Raw genomic sequence first — 25,296 nt, forward strand, 5'->3', positions numbered from 1 at the left:
ATAAATTTTTTAGTTGCTACTTAATTGAGATTTACTAATGTAAGTACAATTTTCTTTTTTCTATTTGTATAAATTGTTATTTTTTTAATATCAAAGCATGATTTTAATTCTTCATGTTTTTCTGAATTTTGGAGAAATCTTCTGAATTTGGGGGAGAAATCTTCTGAATTTTTATCTTTAGAGGTTGGCATGTATGAGTTCTCGCTCTGTATTCTGATTATCATTTTGAAATAAAGATCACTTATTGCTGCTTGCTGTCTCTGTCTATTTTCCAAATTTCATCACTTTCTGACCACTCCTTCTTGGTGTTGCATTTTCAATGTCTAGCAGTGTATGTTCATGCAACTAGTATGTTTTCTGGGCTGAAATTCACCATGTTGGAAACATTTCAGAAACTGCAGGAATCCATATATACATACCCAAGATCTGATTACAGCCTAGACCTACAAGGCTTGAGCCTGGAGTCTCTGATTTCTAAATCTTCCAATAACTTCTCAAAACTCTGATTTTCTATCATGAAAACAAGGAAAGCACTTTGGCAGCACCATCTCTGCTAGAGGCTTTGTTAGAGTTTTGTAACATTAAGTTGTGATCATTGCCACTTACATAGCAATGCAATTCTTTTCTCAGTTTTCTAGTGCTGGCACAGAAAATTATTTGTGTTGATTGCAGCATATTGACTGAATATTGACTCTTTCACTAAGATCATGTATTATTAAGATAATATAATTTAAATAATGCAATTCACTGTTTTCTATTTAATTTTTTTATTACTAGTGTAAAGTTTTGTATGAAACTGAAGATCATGTATTATTTTACAGCAAGTGCATATTTTTTCCTTTGTTTCATGCAAAAATGTATGCTTTCATGCTTTTTGTAGTTCTAATTATATTTTGAATAGTGCAGTTTTTATGTATTTTTTAGTATACATAAGTAAAAAAAAGATTCATTATTTTCATTTAAATCTAATATTATATGTGTCAAAAATTTATATCATTCTGTAAAAATATATATTTACATAATAGCTATGTTATAGTCAATGCGATCATTAGTTATTATTAATAAAAAGCAAATAAACTGGTTGCTGGGAGTAATTTCCAGTAATGAATGGTAATTTTAATAATTTTCAATATGTTCAGTTTGAGATTTGCCATAAGCAATGTGTATCTTTTTCCCATGTCAGCACTTTGCGAATAATAGTTGTTGCAAGTACATGAGTTGGTTTTTGTTTGTTTGCAGCAACCCGGCAAAATCAGTTAATTGTTTATTTTAGATGGAGGCACCCATATTTTTAAGATACTCACAAATGCTTTCCATTCTGCAGCTTCAATTGTTTTGTATGCTGTGTAGTCTCAATTCGATGTTCATTTCATCGTTAGTGTTAGTATTTCCATGACTGTTGAAATTTTCACAGATTTTTCTGTATTTGTAAGTACAATGTGTGATTTAGAAGTCATGAAGTCATATCTTGATGATCATCAGTACATGCTCAAATCAAGAAAAAGAAAAAAAAAATATATATCTGTTATGTACAATAGAAGAGTCTAATTCATTTTTTTTCAAACATTAAGGAAAGCAAAGTGATGACTTCTGGCAAATCACCAAAAGATTATAAGTGATTATGAAGCTATGATATTATAGTTAGCAGTGTTGAAAACTCGTTGTTCTGGTGAAAAATGGAAAAGAACTGATTATTTATTATGCTTTTGTAAAGGAGAATTTTCATATAATTCATGGGTTTCGTATTGCATTCAGACATGAAGGGTGAAATGGAATGATGAGAGAGGTTAAGACAAAGTATAAGAACACTGCATTCGAAATTGTAATACTATATTTAAATCTTTGTAATCTTGTAAAAGGAAACAAAGTACAGTAATTTCCAAAAATTAGAAATTTTCCAAAATTAAGAGAGAACTCTCAAAAATAGCAATAACTTATTAAAAAATAAGCCAACCTGTATAAAATTTGAATATGCTGACAAATAATAGTTGCTGACTGAAACTCCAGTATGCAAATTAGTGGCACTGCAGTCGGAAATATGTCATCTGTGAGGAGCATAAAATTGCATGTTTGAGAGGAAGCCTGTAAATTTCGCTCTGATACTGTGATAGCCAATGACCTCTAGGCATCATTTGCCCGAAGAACTGCAATGGAGACATGTTGGGAGACTAGAGGGAGGACAAAGTCAGACAGAAGTAGCCAGATAACTAATTGTGTGTCCTTCTGTGATTCATAGATTTTGGCTACAATTTCTAACCACAGAAACATCCAGGAGGTTATGCCAAGGGCAGCCAAATAGCTACAACCAGCATGAATGACCTATATTTTTTGGTATGCACATGAAGGAATAGCACTGCAACTCTTACTCAACCCAGATCATTCTTTGCTGCAGCCACTTGAAAGTTGGTGTTAATGTTAACCATGTACAAAAAGCTTCATGAAAGAGGTCTGTAATCAAGGCGACCAGTCATGTGCATGCGTCTTACATCATGTCATAGAAGCAAATGTTTGAGGTGGGAATGTCAGCATGTCCACAGGACAACTGTTCTCTTATATGGACGAGTCCAGGTTTATCCTCCAAAGCAATTGTAGTGATTTTTAGAGAACCTAGAAACCATTATTATTCATCAAACATCCATGAAAGACATGCATTGGAGAAGGCAATATCTGTTTTTGTGTGGTATATCTCTGGGTGGATGCACAGACTTCCATGTCTTTTTGCATGGAACCATGAATGCTCAGGTCTATAGAGATGGCATCCTTGATGCTTATGTTTGCCCTCATGCTGGGTTAATAGGTGATGATTTCTGACTACAGGACGGCGATGCTCGACTTCACTGGTCTTACATCATGGATGATTATATTAAGCGGCAAACAATTCAGTGCATGGAGTAGCCAACTTGATTCACTGGGACCTAAATCCTACAACTGTGTTAGGGATGTTTTAAGAAGTTGTGTCGCTGCTCTCAGTCCTCCTCTTCAGACCCTTACCATGCTTGCAACTGCTTTGCAACAGCAATGGCTCTCATTTCCTACAGAACTGATAGGCTGCATAATTGACAGCATGACACATTGCTGCATGTGCTGTGTTGCTTCTAAGGGAGATCATACTCCATATTGAAGGTAATTTTCCTATACTAAACTGACACATCCAATTTGTTCATTTTATATACATAAGCTAATTTCTATTACAACATTACTAGACAATTGTCTAGTAATTTCTTTTCATGCTATTTTATACCTTACTATGTGTTGTATACTGTGAATCAGATTCATTAAACTCTGCATGAAAGATTTTGAGTAATCTTTCTTTTTTATGATTTTTCCATAACTGATGATGACCAGTATATTCAAAAAAGAGGTCTTCTTAAACCAAGGAAAAGCAGTGTATTCAATACAAGGTCTCAGGTTAATTTCCTTCGAATGCAATAAGAAGCACTTGGAGAGTTTATAATGTTTTATCAAGGCTACTTAATGAAACTTTTTCAGTTAAGAGTGGTAAATTCAAAATGAGCCAACAAAGTTTCTAATCATCTGTTTATGTGTTCATGTATTTTTCAAAGTACCATGTAGTGCTGTATAGTTTGCAAAGTGATGATAGCTGAGAATTTTCTAATACAATTATTGATGAAGTTTGTTGAATGCGGAATGAACTCAAAATTGTTCATGGATAGCCAAGACATAGTAAGCCATAGGGCTGAGTTGAAATAGAAAACCAAGACATTGAAAGGATGTTATCTACTTGGTGTGAAGCAAACAGTACAACAAAATAGTCAGAAGAAATTAAATTCATTCAGTTTATGAAAAATAGAGCACATCACTCTGGAATAAATCGCAGTACACATGAAGCTATAGCTTGTCTGTAAAGTTAAAATAGTTTTAAGAATCTTCTTGCTAGTTGATACTGTGTCAGGAATTGCAGGTGAAGATCTTAATGTATTAAGAAATCAGTCTAATAATGATGTCCAACTTCAGAAAGTTAATGGAGTGTGAAGATATAGGTGCAATGAATGATTATAATTTGGAAGTAGAACTAGGTGATTTGAGTGAAGACTTGGAGCTAATAACTTGCAGGTCCAATCAAAAACAGAATTAAGAGTATTGGGCAAACAGAGGGGGAAGAACTCTGAAATAGTGGGGAAAAAAAGGCAAATGATGGAAAGAGAAAAGCAAAAAGTTTTGTTGATGATGGTGAATATTGTGAAGAAAACAAGGAAGACTTTTGTTTTGCACTCAGTGAAGTCTAAAAAAATAGTTAGAAATCTAAATGCTGTGCTAAACAGTCATTAAATAAGTAACCAGAAAAAATATTTTGGCTTTCGATGTTAAAGTTTCCAGCTGTGAATGTAGTAGACACCAGTTGGAAAAGAGTACCAGAGTTAGGTGAGCCTGATAGCTGGTATAATTTCTTAGGAAAATAAAAATCTATATAAACTAAATGCAATACTTGGCATTATAAACCAACTTTACACAAGGAATGATTTTACTGTCCCTTATTGCGATTGTACAAGCAGTTAAGCCAGAAACCCTTTGTAACTCTAAATGCCACAGAAACTCTTCCTGTCAAAATATAGTAATTTATATAATAATTATTGCTTGTAATAGAATTTGTAGTTTTCTGTTTGTTAGAAATGTGATAACAAAGTACACTATGTGTCCAAAAAGTTCTCAGACTGAGTTAATAAAATCTAGAGAAAACCTAAGATGAAGGTTTTTAATGCTTCAGGCATTTTTATAGCTTCCCTTCATTTAAGTGCAATGCACAGAACATTTAAATATATATATATATATATATATGAATTTACCCAAATATTCTCTATTCGTATAAAGCTAATATAAATTTAATTAAGAAATTTTAATTGCAAAAATAAAAAATTAATTATTGCTGCGAACTAATTTACAATATCATTTAAATTCTAAGAGCATATGTAAATTAAGTGCACGTATCTAAAACCATGAAAAAATATATAATATTCCAAATATTTATCTCAAGTTGTTTTGGAATCTACTGCAAGACAATTGAGTCAGCCAGAATGTTGAGAATATTTCTACATTTGTAAATTCGTTTGGAAGTGCAAAATCTATTGTTGGAGATAGCATGCGGTACGCTTTGCTATTGGACAAAATAACAGCCCAAGGAATATTACTTTTCCGAGCGCTTAAATTGGTTCAGAACAATAAATATAGCCTCAACTTCATTATCAAAATTGGTAGTATCTCTTCCCACTACCTTATAGAATGCAAAATGGTTGCAATAGATTCCTGCAGCATCTCCAGTAATTCTCTCAATCATGGATCCATCGGTGTAAACATGGGTCCAGAGATTACTGAGGTATTTTCTCTCAATAGTCTCATAAGCGTTGGCTCTGATCTGGGCAGCGGCTCTTATCAATTTTCTCATCAAGTTCAAGATATACACTAAAGTCACCGTATTCAAGAAGGCAGAATGCTTCAGCCAATACATCCATTTCTCAAACAAGGTGTAGGTCTTCTGCTAATTGAAACCCACTTGTGTCTTTAAATTTCTTTCATTGTTAAAACTGTAATTCCTCCAATATTTATTATTTAGAAGCCTGCAAAGTTTTTGAAACAAAATTGTCACATTTTTGTGAATGTCATATGACGAGAAATTTTGGTTAATGCTTCCATATCCACTGTGGGGGGGGGGTTACTTGCACCTGTTATTAGGGAAAGAGATTGGTTTTGTAATCTTGCCAAAACGTCGACTCTTGGGTTTGTAATCTTGTGAAAACATTGACTGTACTGATGGAAGCAGTCCCCAAAACTTCATTACAGTAATAAAATAATGATTGAATGCTCATTTCGTATGTATTTACTAAAGTTTCTCTGTTGCACCCCTATCGGCAGCCCACCAGCCATTTCAAAATTGGAAGTCTTCTTTCAGTTTATTAATTTATATAAAAAATATGTTCATTCCGGTTCCAGATCATTTTTATAATTCTTGAGAACATTAATAAAAATATACAAACTGTCAGAAAAATCTTTGGGATGTTTTTCAACTTTCATGTCATTGTAGCTTGAACAGGGTTCGTAGCGGTCCTTATAAGTGCTTATAACTCCTTATATTTGAAATTAAAATATAAAGGCCCTTACAGGTGCTTACTTTTTCTTTAAAGCCCCCCCTTTTTTTTGTTTGCAGTGCTTATTTTCTGCTTTTAGTGCTTTTTTATTTTTTATTTTTTTAATGAACGCGCTATTTTTCCCGGTACCAAAGCCAAAACTAAACAACTTTTCTTCCTAATATGGAATGTCAGATGGTGAATCATACTCCCGGAAATAGCTTTTCCCCTTTCTCTGCATTAACATAACCTTTGGTGTGCACGAAGAGTACAGACAGGTGCCCGTCGTTCTATTGGTCAAAGAAATGCGAAAGCAGTAGAAAATTATGGTACATTCGGCATTCTTTTCCTCCCACCCAAATACTACACACGTTTGAATTTCTATCAAGATCTTAATAATTTGCATTCTCGTTCCGCTTGGTCAGTTCATATTCGTGTTTATTATGATCATTATGCTTATATTATGAGCATATGTATGAATGTTTATAATAACATAGTTGCAGTAGCTGCTGAAGTATAGTAAACTTTTAAAAATGGTTGTGTTTTAACACAGATTAGCTTTCTAAGGAATAATATTTGGAATGGCTTAAATAAAGGGAAAGTAATCGAATAGTCAAAATAATTTTGTTTTTTTTTGGCCAGTACATTATACAGTACGAAGATTGGGTGGTTCTTCCCTTTCTCCGCAAAATCTCGAATATTGAAACTGTTACAGTTCGCTGCAAAACAAGCAACGGACCTTTTTTTTTTTTTTTTTTTTTTTGGTCACTTTCCAATTTGGATTGAACATTACTAAAAGTTCTGTGGTCTACCAACCCAAGCGAAGAATGATTCTATTCCGGAAATTTAACGTCGTCTGTTGAAAATTAGAATGAAAAAGACTCGAGTTATTTAGTTCTTTATTCTCCCAATACCGGCAGCTGTTGATTCTGATTGCATAATATCACTTAGGGAAGAATTACGGCGCACGTATTGTGCAATAATGCTTGCGATATTTTGCAGAGATAATTAATTTTAATGTTCTGTCTGAGATTTGTTTATGAACACTTAAAAGAGTTTTACTGCAGAATATTTTTCAGTTCCATTGGTTTATTTTTATATGATGCCCATATCGAAATGTCAAAAGCATTTATTTAGCGGAAAAATTTAAATAGCGGCTACACTCTACCCCCCCCTCTGCTCCTCTTTTTTTCAAGTTACGTTCGACTGTCTGAATATTCGCCAATTTCCAAGTATGCGGGTTAGTTAAGCTTTTACTGTTAAAGGCAATGAAGGTCCGTGAAGCAAATTTCTGTCTTCTGATTTCAGAAATGGTCCTCTTTTTTACTTAAATTACTTTGTTTCCAATATCTGTTAAGGGAAAACTGATATACAATGAAAATTTAGAAAATGTTCAGAATTTAGATTTAAATTATTTAAATATCAATATGAGTGGAAAAATAAATTGTATTTATTATTAGGTTCCAAGTGAATACAATAAATGGTCCTTATTATTACTTATTTTCTCTATTTTGAACTGAAATTTCATCATTAAATCTTGTAATATAGTTTAGTTCTGCAGAATGATGTTTTTTCCTCTCATTGTAAACTAGTTCTGTAAATTGAACTGTTATTTAAAATTTAAAAAAAAAAAAAAAAAAGTATTTATTTTCCATGATTGAGGTAATGCTTATTCTCTCTTAATAAATACTGCATTTCTCATATTTTAAATTACAAGTCTAATTTTTAAGGTTATGCAGTTGTGTATAATGTAATTAGACAGGTGCTTATTGTTTTTTCTTAAAATGTGCTTGAAAAGTGCTTATAGGTGCTTATTTTTTTAACTAAAATGTGGCTATGAACCCTGTTGAATGTTAGTTATAATTTTCATAGTGTGTACCCTTCATGTGAGTTTGCTTTTGAGGAATAAAAAAAAGTCATATTATGTCAAATAGAGTGAATATAATAGATGGTACACTTAGTGTTCACTACAACTCCAGCTGTCTGAACAGGCACATTGTTGTGCAGCAAGAAATCTCTCTTTTTCCATTGTTCCATATGAATCGGCAAACTCCTTTTGCACAAATGATCCATGACACCCAGGAATTGAATTCCCAGTTTTATCCCAATTATGATTATGTACCAGGAAGAAAATATATGTTGGAACTTTCTGGACAGATGGTGTATTTGCAATGTAATTTGTTTGCAATTTTTCGTCACCTTAGGATGTTTGGATGTAATGAATATATATTAATAACAGTAAACCTTGTTATAAAACATATTTTTTTAAATTGGCCAATTTTGATTGCTAATAAAATTGTTAATATATATAATTTTTTGCACTTTATATCACATGGTATTTTTGAGGTTTCAATCTGTTATTCAAAATCAATTTCACTGACCAAACTTCATTTTTAATTATTGATATTTACCAGTAAATGTAAGTATTGTGCATTATTTATCACAGTCACCTAAAAATGTGGGTTTTATTAACCTTATCAAGATGGTGTGCCTTTGCTTAAGACAATCCCTTGGGATGGATGAGGAATTGCCCCAAAGGATGGGGGTGTTTTGCATCTCTAAGCCGAACTTTAGTAAAAAAAAAAAAATCTAAAAAAGAATTGTTAGTTCTAACGTCATAGTTTTTGGTAGTATTTTACATTGTTACTTAAGCCATCATATATGTTACTATGAACATTTAGTAATGATTTTACTTTACATGAAAATATATAAAAAAATTTCATTCTTTGACAAATAATTTTCAGAAGTACTATGCAAATTATTCCGAAGATTTAATTGATAAAATACATTAATAAATTTTAAAATTAAATAAAAAAATGCAATAAGGACTATTTACGAGAACAAATAATATTTCACAGAAAGGGGAAAGCAGACATTCAGGAAGCTCAGTCTCTGACAAAGACTATATTTGTATGAGAATCACTAGAAATATCACTGTCTTTAGAAAATGAATCATCACTCCCATCCATGTCACTAATCGGCTCAGTTACCATTGCAAGTACAGTCAAAAGTCCATAATCCAGAATGATCTATAATCCAGACCTCAAAGCTACAAACTTTCTGCGCATGCGTCAACGCATAGTGCATTACTGCATGCACATAATACCTTTACGCATGCACATATGTGTCTATGCATGCACGTTTAATGTTTAATGGACAGTATAAGCTAAGCTAATATGATCTAATTATCTATTTCAGTTAATGTTGCAGATTGCGTTGTTCCTTAATCTTCTAATTGGATGCGCCTTATTATTTTTTGCAGACTGTTAGAGCAATTTTATAAAAGTAAGCTTGAACTTTAGATTATGTCAAAAAGAATTTTCGATTCTGGAGCTGCCAAAGGATGTACAAAGCGAAAGCATGTTTCCGATGTCCATCAAACAAAAAGTGGAATTGCTGCAAAAAATGGATAAAGGCATATCCTTTGTTTCTCTAAAATTTAACGTTTGTTTATCTTTAACGCCGCGGAGCGCAATGAATTGGAAGTTGATCTGTCACCACTATCCTTATCTTCAGGGCAGATGTTTTTATTTTATTTGGCTTATAATTCCTTACTAAATGTAGTATTTCATCTCAATGTACTCCATCTTTGATATAGTTTAAATCAAATTCTTCGTCATTATAATTCGCTTCCGATAGCGAAGAAAGTGATAGAGGTTATTGAAAACGAAAAAATTTCTATTGAAAAATTAAAATCCTATTGCACTTGAACAGCGGAACTTTGTAACTGAAGAAGAAATTATGTCTGTTTGTAGAATTAAAGAGAATGTATTATCACATAAAAAACGAAGCAACTTAAACAACTTACATTGAAAGAAATGTTTAATAAAGTAAACAAATAAATATTAAGCCTTTTTTTTTTTGTAAATATTGATACCCTTTAGATCATAATTGTTCTTTATTTCATAAATTACAGTTTCATATTTTTAATTTTATAATTTCTTTATGCCATCTTACCAGATTTAAACTGATGATCTATAATCCAGAAAAATCGATAATCCGGAATCGCCGAAGTCCCGACAAGTCCGGATTAACGACTTTTCACTGTATTTTATAACAGTTATACTCACCAAATTGAATAAAATTATCAGAATGAAATTTGTAAAATATACAGCTTGTGTTACAGTCCCAAATCAACTGCAACAACATTTTGCTTTTATGCAGTCTTATTATTTAAAGCAACTAATTAGCTATCAGAAACCCAAGATTTGCTGACTTTTTTCGAAGGTTAGAAATTCGAGAAATATATTGGGTGTGATTTTGATAAAGCAAGAAAATTATTTCCATTAATTAGATTGTATTATGTTGGTATAATTCATAAACACTCCACAAAAAAATTTCAAACAATCCTGCTTATTTAAAAGGTACATAATGTTAAAAAAAATTAATGCAAAATCAATGTTAATGGACACTGAATATATTTAAAATTAGGCAAAAAACAACCTTAAACTGGTGTAGATTTTGAATAAAACTGAAATAATCAACAGCTATTTAGGTCTTAACCCCAATTTTCACTTTGATTCTGCAAAAATTTTCCATGAAACTTCTTTAATTAGTTAACTGGATTTTTTTGAAGCCTTCTGCATTCACAAAGAATTATCTTCTTTACAGCTCATTTCTTCCCAGCACTTTCCAAATTCTGATATCTTAGCTCTTTCATGTTTCAGTATTAATTCCTGCTGTAGATGGCGCTATGTTCAATTTTACTCTACCTATTAATTTCTGTATTAAAATAGGTACTCTCATTTTTGCAATTTTTTTGGATGATCTGCAGTATATCAGATCACTCTCAAAATCGATTGAGTTTTATTGAAAATCTAAGCAAGTGTAAAGTTGCTTTTTTGCATAATTTTGCATTGGTGTATTTCTTTTCCAGTTAAGTTAAAGGGCATGTATGTATAATTTATATTTTGTGATTAATTTGGCTACTTCCCAGAATTTTCAAATTAAACAAAAGTTCGTTTTTAGCGTTGTATTTAATAATTTTTTCTAGATTTCCTGTAAGTGTTTAGCAGCTAATTTTGAATGATATTCTTTCTGAATATACTGAGTCAGCTGTATTTTTCCCTACATCAATTTAGCGTTTAAGATTGGCAGATCTTCCTTGTGAGATAGACATCAGCCAGAAACTGGGATGATTAAAACAATTATGCTCAAACACAAGAAACCATCATACTGAAATGTCACATTTGCGGTTATCATGTAGCAAATAACAGTCGTCATTGGCAAATTATAATATATCATTATAAGGTTGCAAATATTTTTATGCTTATGCAAAAGTGATTTGTATGTTCATATGATCTCAGAAAATTTTTGTTAATGAAATGTAAAGTATTTCTTTGAAATAATATGCAACCATTTTGCAAGCAGTAACTTATAAATTTTTGTGTGATATTAATTTACACTGTGTGATGTTTATTCGGACTTAGAAATTCAATCTCTGAAAATGTGCATGCCGTAACTAACATGAGCTGTAACATCAGTTTAACCCTCTGAGCGTTATGGCCGGGTTTAGGCGGTCAAGGAGACCTACGTCAAAATCGTTACGGACGCTTCTAGGAGGTCAAGAGAAATGTATTCGAAAGTGTTATTGATAGTTTTAGGCGGTCAGTGGTGACGATATCAAAAGCGTTACGAGCGCCTTAAAGCAGCCGTGCAGATGCCTCAGTGCCCCCCTTATTTCTGGAACCGTGGAGATCTCTAAATGACAACTCTCAGTAGGAGTCTAAGAGGGTTGCTCTTCTTCGTTTTAGACCACTACGTTTTATTGCCAAGAAAGTGTTTAGTCATACGACAAACTTACGCGAATATTCTTCGCTAAATAAAAAAGCAACATGTAAAAATTTTCCAATACTATCTTTAAACAGATAACATTTTCATAAAATATCCTTTAGATTTCAAACTAAATAAATGTTCAGAAATATGCAAAATGCTTGTGAATTCAATTAAAAAATAGCATTTATGTATATGCATAAAACTGGCAAGTTAAAAACTTTCAATTAATTCGTGAGAAACGAATATTACTGCATTCAAGTAACTGGAATTACATGCATTTGCATATAAAGAATAACATTACTTAAGCAATAAGTCAGATAAAATTTAGAAAATGAATAGTCTATTTTAATAAGTTATAATAAGCGTATTCTTAATACTGATTTATAAAACACAAACTAATTTAATAGTAAATATAATAATGGCGAATTAATTATTCTTTTTGGAACAATACTCATCACTTATACTGGTTTGCTGAAGTTTTGTTCTAATGCATTTTAAATAATCCAATGCTATTAATGTACATTGATATTTGTTTTTGGATATATATTGTTGGCGAATGGTGAAGTTGTTGTTGGCAAATGACACATAGTAAAGAAGAATGATCTGTATTATTTATTATTTAAATTGCATATAAATTTCCTCTAAAATAGTGTCAGCCTTAAACTGAATGTTATCTAGAGAGCTGCAATGATATTTTAACTGTTTAACATATCAAATACAGTTTCCTTTTAAATAACTTCGTCAACAATCTGAACAACCTTTTCAAATCATTAGATGATTTTGAATAAAACTTGGATTAGTCCAATTTAAAAAATATTCAGAATTACCGAAATAATAAAAGCTAACCTTATTTTAATTTCTTTATCAAAGTACTACATTCTTTATTCAGCAAGAACTGATCATAAAATCGGAGCTTTATGCCCAAGATTCATAGGTCTAAGCAGTAAAAAACGTTTGCCCCGCTAGAGAAAATCGTCACAGATTATGGAAAAGATTTTGCAAGAGATCATTATTTTAGACAAAACACGACTTTTTAAATTTAATCTCTTGTATTAGAGAACAAGTATTTTAATATAATTTTATTTTCACATATGCAGATGATCGCCGTATCCTTCCATAGCATAAATTAAAGAAATACACATAGCAACTTCAACCATAAACATATGACTGGAGAGAAATTTGTTTTGACATGCTGCACGAAGGAATGACTAAATATTAATTGATTTTACATTTATGTTAAATGACAGTGATTAAAAAATAATAGCTGTAGATGTGTAAAAAACCTGTACTTGTAAACTTTCTGTTCACAATAACGGATGGCTTTGATCATTTAGTAAAGTCATCGTAGGTACATTCAGTTCACGGTTTTGAAGAACTGTAGCAGTTCAGATTTGTCGCAAAAAAGTAATTACACCCCTGGGGGACTGCTTTACTTACGGAACGGAAAAACAAGATTTTAAACGTACGCATACAAGACGCACCTTTTCTCACAACATAAATGGCAGATGTGATAATTTGAACACGTGCTTTAAATCAGTTGCTTCCTCCTAACAAAGGTTCCTAGCAAAGTCTTGTACTTTTTTAAATATGCTGTGTTCGAGCATTGTGAATGCTTCCATTCATTATTTTTAATTAGAAACAATATTGAGTTGTAATTACTGGTTAAAATGGCTTAAAATAAATTGATACATTATACGAAAGTATGTAAAAATGAAAACTGGATTCACTTCCTTTCACATAATTTCTGACTAGCTCTTACAAAATATTTCAAAGCTTACTTTACAACATACTAGAAAAGTCTACATTTTGCGAAATGCATTTGCTGGTTTTAGTTAGTAGTTTTAATTGGGGTTGTTATGTAAGAAAGTATTTAATCGTTGTTGCTGTGTTACAGTGCTTATTTTATTGTATAATATAAGTACTGTAAGGCAGCAATAGTGCAAATATTGCTTTTCTTGTTAATATTATAATGCTTAGAGGAACTTTAAAAAAGAACAAAAATAATTTTCAACGTTATAGTATATATTTAAAGGGTTTCCAATGAAAGCGTAAATCACTAAGTAGTAACATTAATAACATTATATCAATTTACTAAACGAATATGATCAAAATTTCGAATTCAAAATCAGTCTTTAACTGAGTACTTTTCTCAGAAAGAAAGATATTCTCAAAAAATCTGTCTATTATACATTTTTTGGATAACCTCCTGAGAGGAATTCATTGATAATAATAATATATAGAATCCATTAGGTGCTTAAAGCCATGAAACAGGTAAACTTAACAACGCACTCGGCAGGATCACAGTCATGGTTGGTTCGGTTTTTTTAAATATATGAAAGCTTTGAAGACTATCTACCTAAGAGGAGGGTTGCCTTCGTGGAGATATTCTGAAAAAAGCTTGTGTATTACACATGAGGAAAACCATGAAAATCAACCATGCAGTCAGTCTGTTAGCCTGAGATCGAACTCAAAACAGACCGAACTGCCAGTATTCAGAGGTCTTAACTGTTCAGCTATTGATGAGGCCTTGAACACAATCATGAATCTTCAAACTTATTCAGCTGGATGTGCTGTTAATTCCATGTATTCTCCTCTCTTAAAGACTGAAATTCGAGTTATAGATCTTTCAGTTTACTAGTTGGATCTGCTACTACTTGCACCATCAGAGGACGCAAGGCAAAAACGGGTAAGTCTATAAATATACCAGAACAACAGCATTATATGATTTGTTGGACATCTTAACTTCGAAAATTATATGGAATGTATTTCCAAATGGATATTATGTTCGATTATTTTTTAACTTGTTGATTCTAAACTGATTGTCGCCTTTTCAATCCAAAAAAATTTCGTATTGTATCTAGATGCTATATACATCATTTTATCTACATACACGAAATCTAATTTTTACATTAGTCCTACAGCAAGAAATTTCAAAATAGGAATTGTTCTTTGACTGCAAAACAGTTGTATGAATATAAGTTCCAGAAACTGTATTTGCTATGATTTAGGGCTTTAAAATTTTAATATTTATAACAAAAATTTCAGGAGGCTCCTTGGCATTGAAATAATGGAATACTAATTCTGAATTCTTAAAAAGGGTTCCAATGAACGCATCCCTCCTTTCAGGCAGATAGTCTTTGTATGCTTTTTGTTACTACGGAAAGAATTTATTTTTGTGTAAAATTCTGAATGCTTGAATTTTTATAATTCACAGAAACGGAGATAACAAGAAACTAAAAAAATATTCATAATTTACTAGGATATATAAACAATATAATCATTGTTAAATTGATTTTTAACTAGAATATTTTGGAAAAAATAAATGATCAATGTACACTTCTACGTCATACTTCCTAAAAAGCTTGCTTGTTTTAACTGAAAACGATGAAACATTCTTAAATCATCTGACTAAAGTGGAATGCTTTCGCGGAAGATTCTGAAAGGAAACCTGGCTCATAATTGTATTTCACTCAGAGAAATCCTAAAAAGTTCCTATGTAGCCAGGCTGTGCGCCATGATTTGAATCCCTGTCGAAGGATCAGATTTTAAAGTCTTATCCAGTCAGCCATCAGAAGACCCAGTTTCGTAGAAAACTACAAGAATCAAGTCATTAAAGAATTTACTATTACATAGCATCAACTAAATAATTTGCATGTCACATAGATTTAAAAATTCTAACATAGCACGCAAAGTCACATTTTTCTAAATAGATATGGGCTAGCCAATGGTCGAACGTTAATATCGTTGAACACTGGTAGTTCGACCCAGACTCATGTTCTGGCAAACAGGTTGACTGCATGGATGCTTCGGCGGGTTTTCTTTTGTGTAACCTCATTACGAGCCAATTTTCCTTTGGAAGTTCTCCACGAAGACATGCTTTCATTAGTAAGATAACACTTTATTGCTTTGCCGTAATCAAATAAACTGAACCTGAAACTGTCATATGTTTTCCCGCCTTTTTAAAAGAAGTTTCACATTCAACATCCCTAACAGTAATGAGATAATTTTACTTGTTCGCATGTGCCATATTGACATATTTTACACCTTCAAATATTCAAGAGGATAATTATAACTCTATTTTGGCTGATCATAGAATAGACAAAAACGGATAATAGCAGGGTTCGTAGCGGTCCTTATAAGTGCTTATAAGTCCTTATATTTGAAAATAAAATATAAAGGCCCTTATAGGTGCTTACTTTTCTTTAAAGCCCTTATTTTTTGTTTTTAGTGCTTATTTTTTACTTTTAGTGCTTTTTTTTAAATGAACACACAATTTTTCCCCGTACCAAAGCCGAAATTAAATAAACTTTTCTTCCAGAGTATGGAATGTCAGATGGAGAATCATACTCTTGGAAATAGCTTTTTCCCCTTTCTCTGTATTAACATAACCTATGGTGTGCGCGGAGAGTACAGACAGGTGCCCGTCGTTCTGTTGGTCAAAGAATTGCGAAAGCAGTAGAAAATTCTGGTACATTCGGCATTCTTTTCCTCCCACCCAAATACTACACACGTTTGAATTTCTATCAAGATCTTAATAATTTGCATTCTCGTTCCGCTTGGTCAGTTCATATTCGTGTTTATTATGATCATTATGCTTATATATGAGCATATGTATGAATGTTTATAATAACATAGTTGCAGTAACTGCTGAAGTATAGTAAACTTCCAAAAATGGTTGTGTTTTAACACAGATTAGCTTTCTAAGGAATAATATTCGGAATGGCTTAAATAAAGGGAAAGTAATCGAATAGTCAAAATAATTTCATTTTTTTGGCCAATACATTATACAGTACAAAGGTTGAAAAGTTCTCCCCTTTCTCCGCAAAATCTCGAATATTGAAACTGTTACAGTTCACTGCAAAACAAGCAACAGACTTTTTTGTTTTTTTTTTTGTTTGTCATTTTCCAATCTGGATTGAATAGTACTAAAAGTTCTGCGGTCTACCAACCCAAGAGAAAAATGATTCTATTCCGGAAATTTAATGCAGTCTGTTGAAAATTAGAATGAAAAACACCACAGATTGGTAAGTCTCTTTCTTTTCCTTTATTTAGTTCTTTATTCTCCCAATACCGGCAGCTGTTGAATCCTATTGCGTAATATCATGTAGGGAAGAATTACGGTGCACTTATTGTGCAATAACGTTTGCGATATTTTGCAGAGGTAATTAATTTTGATGTTCGGTCCGAGATTTGTTTATGAATACTTAAAAGAGTTTTACTGTGCTTGCTAAGCAGAATATTTTTCTGTTCCGTTGGTTTGTTTTTATGTGATGTACATACCGAAATGTCAAAAGTATTTATTTAGCGGAAAAATCTAAAGAAGGACTACAGTCTATCCCCCCTCCTCTCCTCTTTTTCAAGTTATGCTCGACTGTCCGAATATTCGTCAATTTTTAAGTATGCAGGTAGTTAAAGTTTACTGTTAAAGGATGACTGCATGAAGCAAATTTCTGTCTTCTGATTTCAGAAATGTTCCTCTTTTTTACTTAAATTACTTTGCTTGCAATATCTGTTAAGGGAAAACTGATATACAATGAAAATTTAGAAAATGTTCAGAATTTAGATTTAAATTAGTTAAATATCAATATAAGGGGGAAAATAAATTGTATTTATTATTAAGTTCCAAGCGAATAGAATAAATATGCCTTATTATTATTTATTTCCTCTATTTTGAACTGAAATTTCGTCATTAAATCTTCTAATATAGTTTAGTTCTACATAGTTTTTTTTTCTGTCATTTTAAACTAGTTCTGTAAATTGAACTGTTATTTAAAATTGAAAAAAAAAAAGTAATAATTTTCCATGGTTGAGGTAATGCTTATTCTCTCTTAATAAATACTGCATTTCTCATATTTTAAATTACGAGTCTAAATTTTAAGGTTATGCATTTGTGTATAATGTAATTAGACAGGTGCTTATTTTTTTCTTAAAATGTGCTTGAAAAGTGCTTATAGGTGCTTATTTTTTTAACCAAAATGTGGCTATGAACCCTGTAATAGAATATATGGAAATAGACAATAGAAATAGAAATCTTTACGTAGATCTTGTGCAGTTGTTATATTGTGTTTTAACTGACTGCTTATATATACATTTAGATACCATAACTTTAAGAATATCAAATTTATGTATAAAAATATTGCTTTAGATTAATTTTAAAATGAATATTACAAAAAATATTTTTCAGAAAGACAATTTAAGGTGGAATTTATTGTGCGATATTCATTTTAAAACAATACTTTTCTCCTTAATGTTATAAGGTATTTTCTCCCTCCTTTCTGCATGCCTTCCTGGTGTAATGTAGCGCATTCGGCATATAATCGAGAGGTTCGAGTCCCGGCTAGGGCTTTGCTAATTTTTTATTTTTCTCCTCCACAAATAACCTAATGTTCTACAGTGGCGTCCAAACTAAAAAAAAAGAGGATGGATGATGATTCTTCACCATCAGGATTTGCCAATTGGGTCTCCTAATCTCCAGTCGGCCTTTGAAAGGCAGAGTATATAAGGTATTTTCTAACTTCTGGTAACTTGTGGTGTAATGGTAGCACTCTCACCTCGTATTCGAGAGGTCCAGGTTTGAATCCCTGCGAGGGCATTGCTCATTTTTCACGTCCTTAGCATAAAAAAAAACCTAATCACTCTACAAATTGTCTTCCTGAAAATAATATCTGGTTTCATATATAATATTTTATAAAAGGGATTTAAAGAAAATTTAATCATTTATTCTTTAAATTTTGCTAAAAAAGTGTATTTAATGTGTTTCTCTTCAAGGTATGCTATTTAGATTACTTCTGATCTTTCTTGTAAAATATTTATAAGCAAATAAAGCTCATATATTTGAGATCGTTTGATATTCAAACCATATATTTATTTATTTTGAAAAATCTTAAAAAATCTGATGCGGACACCACATGACATCCTTGTACGCCAAATAAATTAAATGCAATTTTTGCTGAACTTCAATTAAACCTATTTCGTTTGAAAATGAGGTATGATCTTCCATTTCAAAATGCCCCTTTGGCTCTGCCGATTGCAATAAAAAAGGGAGGTACACAATTAGGTGTTATACCAATCCCATACAGAAACGTTTAACATTCTACGGTTAACCATTTTTGAGTTATGCCATATACATGCATACATACGTACGGACATACATTGCACTAAAACTAGTCATAAGTCCCAAATATAAAATTTCAACATTTTATGAAGTTATGTGACATATGTACGTGTAAACGTCATGATGTAACTACCATAATTTCCGGAAGAAAGGCCGCATCAGCGTAAACGGCGCACTTGAGAAAAATGGCGGAGAAAAAATTAAAATTACACAGAAACGCCGCATCAGCGTAAACGCCGCAATAGATTAAATTGCGCGTGACATCATCATGGGCCGTATAGATGCAAAAACTCAACCTAAGTCCTGATATATGACTTACCATCTCCCTTTGGAATAGTCTTTCGTTTAAAAATGATCATCGTCTTTATCTTGTCACCGTTTGTGGCACAAGCTAACACACATGTAAATGACGTTCTTTCATGCCCCGTCATAAACATAGATACAGTTTTTGCACCAGTTTCATCAACAGTTCTGTTTGCAGGAGAGTCGAAAGCTAACGGCGTTTCATCCATATTTATTATCTGCGACCGAAGTAGTTTTTTTTTGTCAATAATAGCTGTCACAAATTTTAGAATAGATGACTTTTTATCCGTCCAGCCCATTGGTAATTGTTGCCCGACTGTTGTTCTAGTACGCACAGAAATATTTTTTCTTTTCATAAATCTGCTGCACCTCCTTTGAAATCATTTATGTTCATTCATTTTGCTATAAATTTTGCTTGTAAGCAAATTTTTACAGTCGAAATTGCCATTCCCTTTCCTCGTTGCTCCTTTGTCCAGTTTGCAAGGTCGTCCTCTAGATTTGGCCACCTTACAGTACCACTTCTTTTGGCTTGTTTCTGTTGTGGCATATTTTTAAGAAGTTCTTTTTCAGTTCTCCAACGTCGAATACATCTGTCGTCCACTTCAAACTCTCGAGCTGCTGCTCGATTTCCAATTTGTTCAGCACGTGAAATTACATTAAGCTTAAAACCAGCAGTATAGCTTCTGTGCCATTTAGGGACATTTTCAAAAATTTTCCGCTCCCTTCTTACTTAAAAACTATCCAGCAAATACTTCTACCCAAACTGATGGGATCTGTATCTGGCAGAATGCCATGAAAAATCCATTCTGAAGGGGAAATACGTCAGAGTTCGTTATTGCGAGGCAGGTGGAGTCGTGTCCGCCTTTGAAAAAAATTGCAGAAAAGGCAGGGGTGGGGAGAGGATGGGTCCTGGAAGATTCATCGAATGGCAGACGAGAGAGACTATTCGAACTGATGAGAATGTTGATTTGAAAGGGGGAAGAATGTTATTGTTCTGAGATCTCGTTTAGGGTGAATAAGGCATGTAGGTCCGTTCAAGGGAAAGAATGTAAACAAAATAACGTTTGCAAAAAGCAACTGAGTGGTCTTTTGTGTGGGAACAGCACCAGTCTATGCACAATAACAAAGCCATCCAAACTATGTACAATGACCGTCATAGGAAATATTTTATTTTTAGTGCAGCTAAACGCCGCATGGGTAGAAACGCCTCACCCGCTGAAAATTTAAGTTTTAAACACGTAAACACCGCGGCGTTTCTTCCAGAAATTACGGTAATCAAAATGGAAATATGCTTTGAAATAGGAAAATCGAAATTTTTCGCGATTACAATACTTTATTTATTTCTCACAAGTCAAAACGGTGTCATAAATAAATACCTACTAATAAATATATGATGCAATCTAAAGAATTATTTAAATCTAATACATTAAACTGGAATAAACTTAAAATATTTGAAAATTAAATATAAAATATATATATTAAAAATTAATTATTATCAATAATTAATCATAATATTAAAGAAAGTTGCGAATAATTTGTATTCGAAAAATTGGTACAGGAGAGGAAAAAATTCTCAATTCCCTTTGCATATTAAAAGTATTTTCTTAGAAAATAATGATAAAAAATGCAAGATTAATTTTTCACCATTATCGAAGCAATTTCTTAAAGAAACTGGAAATTTAAAGCATTTTACCTAGTTTCTCTTACTGATGTATATTGACTAACTTTCTGTATTTGGCACATATCTTGGTTAAAGTATGAGCAATATACAGCATATGTGTTAGTATGCAAACTATAATGTATCCAAATAAGAGAGAAAATAACATTTTATCAACCAGTACTGTGATGAAGATGCCATAGGGAGAAAAACTAATTTCACTCGCTAAATTCAACGGAGGGGAGAATTAGCTTAATTATATCCACATGGTAAGGGGGGCCCGCTTTTGAAGTAGTTTGAGTAAAAATACTTGCTGGTTTTGGGACAGACCAGATGAGTACACGTGATTATTTTTTATGCCTTTTCCTGAAAAAGCCGTACCGATCGGGGGGGTGGGGGGTTAAAGTATATGCTTAATTTGAATGTCATCAAGTCTGTCTGTCATTTTTACATTATGTTTCTTCATAGGTTGCTTTGTATTCTCGCCAGGAATTGCATATTAGATCAGCTTCTAATTTTTTACTCGCATATGCTGCATTCCATGAGAATACACGATTTTACTTACAAAAGTATTTTGACTCAACAGTACGTTTACCATCAGATTGGATTGAAGTTGCTGATATATATCAGGTATTTTAGATTTTATTTATTCTTTAAATTTATTATGTCTTGTTCTGAAATGTAATTGGTGAAGATAAATTTTGTCGTGGTTTATTCTATTTAATAAATGTTCTGATAGAAGTCCAAAGAGAAAAGATGTGTATGACATTTTGCAGAAAATCATTATATTACTTTACTACCAAATAAGGATAATTCATATTATCATTCTGTCACCTTTATATATTTATTTAGGTGAATGTACAGTACAGTTTATGTACTTCAACATGTAACAATTTTATTTAAGATTCAGCTTGAAAGAATGTTATTTGTTATAATTTTATAGCTATATTAAAATTACTCATTCATTGCATTAAAACATATTGAAGTTATAAACAAAGAAATAAAAGACAAACTGAATAGTGAAACATGAAATCATATTCTTTAAACTGCATTAATTAACATAGATCTATGGAGCTTTCATAGATGGCTTAGTTCCTTCTTTAGCTGAAATACAATGATATCCTATTTTACCTTTTCTTTCTTCTCCCTTCGCCTTTCATATTAGATTTGTCTCTGATTAACAAAACTGGCTTTAGGAATTTTAAGAACTTCTGGAAGGTATCTTATGCGGACGCACCTGCTCATGGAATCTTATTTTTAACTTATTTTTTCCTATGGCATACTGAAAATATTATGCAATATATCATCACCAATCATTTCATATATGATTAAAAAAATATTAGTCTTTTTATAATAATTTTTGAATATTATTATATTTGAAAGTGATATAGTTTCCCATAGACAAACACATTACAAGCATATTTGGAAAGTATAATTAATATTTATATATGAAGTGCATAATAATTTCATTGAAACAGATTTTAAAAGTGTAGTTAATTCTCACATAATTCTAAATAACTAACTCATTAACTAATCATATAGCAATTACTTTACTTACCATGTAGGATTTTAAACCACCAGAGCACTCACAAGTTTGCTGTATTTTACAGCAATGCTTTGCTTCTAGCTCTTTTTTGATTTTGTAATTTTTTATTGTAAATCTTCATTTAAACAACATAATTTGTTTTTTCAAATTATTTTTTGCAGTTTTCATTAATGTTTCTGTATGCCTTTCTGTGGGTTTTCATGAACGTTTCTGTATGTCCTTTCATAAACATTTCATAATTGTGTTACTTATGAGCTTAAAATCTCAACATTTATTTTACTTTCCTAAATTGTTTTCTCTTTGGATAATTCTCCCTCTTAAATTATTCATTTAAACCTTCACTATTTCTTATTTTTTGAGCAGCTGACAGTTTAACTAACTATGCAGTGCCCTGTGAATGTACAATCTATTTTCTACTGTTATGTAGATAGACCTTTTAATTATCTTTCCCTGAAGATAGTAATTTTGGTTTGCTTCAAACGTCTGCATTTTGTTGAGGCTACAGACATTGGTATTTAGAAACAATTGTGATTGCAGCTAACATATTTTGGAAAGTGTTTTCCAACTTCTTTTCATGTATTTTATGTATAGTTAGATAACTATAGGCATTTTGTTGTTTTATTGAGCAGAAAATCTGATGCTCATATATATTTTTTGAGCTTTTGACTTAGCAGTAGTAAGTCCACTGAATATTTTTAATTAAATCCAGGCTCAAATCCCAGCAAAAGGCTGGCCACCTGTGAGTTTCCATGGTATGAGCCAGCTCTCTTAAAAATCCTTCACAAAGTATCTGCTTTTTTTTAATTAATAGCCCTTCAGTGTTTTGCTATAATCAAGCTCATTCCTGGTTTTTTTTTATTTAAGATCAAAAGTATCTGCAAGCTCTTAAATATAAATACTACTGTTCAAGATACCCTCTTTTCATTTCTTTTTCTCCCCCTCCCTCACAAGTAATACACGTACTATTATCAAAAGTAATGCTGAAAACATTTAAGCAAATCTTTCTCCTAAGGGCAACAAGTGTATAATTCAACATTGAAAACTTCCATTTGTAAATTATTTCCTTTCCTTGAAATGCACTCATAATTTCATGGCAAAACTACCTTCTCACAGTTTTCCATCTCATGCTAGTTTTAGATTAAGTAGCACTTTCCAAAGATACATTTGATTGTCCTGTTTCTTCATTGGCTGTTTCAAAATCACTTATTAGCAATTTGTCAGTAGCACTTAGGTTGTGTTTCAAAATTATGCTGTAGTGTTTAGCTGTATGCCTTCCTGTTCACTTGCATTATTTTCATTTACATGAATAGGAATATTGTATGCAGATCACAAAATAAAAATGGCTTGTGATTTGTTTTAGCGGACTGGGTGCCTCAATAAAAAAGTGAGGTTCCCCTTAAAACTTTCTACCCTTCTTCAACATGAATTATATTCTTAAGCTTTTACATAACAGACTAAATATTTTCAGCCCATGTTTTTCATTTCGTCTGATGAAATACTTTGCTTGTTAATAAAAGAAATTGCAACATTTGAATTTTATTTGTGGCTTGCGATCTTTACAATATTCTTATTCGGCTCATTAACGTTAATAAAGCAGTTTGATAGTGAAGTATGCCATGACAATCTACAATAACTATTCCAGAGTTAGGTGAAATATTCAATGAAGTTTTCTCCAGTGGTGTCTTCAGTTTCACAGGGAAAAAAAAAAAAAAAAAAGGAATTTTGATGCTGAGCTAGCACATTTCCCAATTTTAAAATAACTCTCGGCTTTTTTTAATTCAATGTAGAACTACTAAAAATATTTTTTCCGATTATGCCATTTTGTTATTAATTATTGTAATTATTTTATTGTGAGTGTTAATATACCAATCTGTAAGATTTCACAGTTGATTAGACATGTTTATGTGGTTATGGGACAGATCATTGTTAAATACAATACAAAGTCCGTAATCCGGACGTCTATTATCCAGAATGATCTATAATCTGGACCTCAAAGCCACTAACCTTTTTTGTATGCTTTACGCATGCACATTTAATGTATAATGGATGGTATGAGCTAGGCTAAAATTATCTTTACTGATTCTAAGGCATTTCAGTTAATGTTGCAGATTTCACTGTTTCTTAATCTTCTAATTGTATCTGTCTTATTATTTATTGCAGACTGTTAGCTCAATTTTATAAAAACTAAGCTTAAACTTTCAATTATGTCAAAAAGAGTTTCCAATTCTGGAGCTGCCAAAGGATTTACAAAGCGAAAGCATGTTTCGATGTCCATCAAACAAAAAGTGGAATTGCTGCAAAAAAATGGATAAAGGCATATCCATCTCAAAATTATGCGAGGAGTATGACATTGGAACTGCAAATTTGAAGGTTTTCGGACATCGCAAACTAAATGTGAAATTTTCCAGTTATTGGGTTTTGTAAAGAAATGTGGAGAAGTGGTAATAAATGAAGATGATATAACAGAAGTTATGACGACAATGCCCCAATCATCAAGCAATTAACGGATGGTGAAATCCGTAGTATGGTTCTAGATCCAGAAAATACTGCTTCCGATTGTGAAGAAAGTGACACAGAGGTTATTGAAAACGAACAAATTTCATTTGACGAGTTAGTCGATATTCTCCACACAGCAATTACTGGACTTGAACAGTGGTACTTTGTAACTCAACAAGAAATTATGTCTGTTTATAGAATTAAAGAGAAAGTATTAGCACAAAAAACGAAGCAACTTAAACATCTTACGTTGAAAGAAATGTTTAATAAAGTAAACAAATAAATATTAAGCTTTTTTTTTTTGTAAATTTTGATACCCTTTAGA

The 25,296-nt window shown here is 31.9% G+C and overlaps 1 protein-coding gene across 4 annotated transcripts in view; it reads left to right on the top strand.

Moving 5' to 3' along the window:
- The window catches only part of LOC118199566 (telomerase protein component 1-like), a 507,852-nt gene that overhangs the window by 87,930 nt on the left and 394,626 nt on the right, over positions 1-25,296 (top strand). For all 4 annotated transcript variants that reach the window (XM_085808431.1, XM_085808432.1, XM_085808434.1 and 1 more), the window contains one exon: positions 21,398-21,559. In XM_085808431.1, the coding sequence (XP_085664557.1) occupies positions 21,398-21,559 (162 nt within the window). The remainder of the gene's footprint in view (positions 1-21,397; positions 21,560-25,296) is intronic.

The sequence above is a fragment of the Stegodyphus dumicola genome, chromosome X1, assembly GCF_044657685.1.
Source record: "Stegodyphus dumicola isolate Sdum_Otavi_A_Nest chromosome X1, ASM4465768v1".
In the NCBI taxonomy this organism is placed as follows: domain Eukaryota; kingdom Metazoa; phylum Arthropoda; class Arachnida; order Araneae; family Eresidae; genus Stegodyphus; species Stegodyphus dumicola.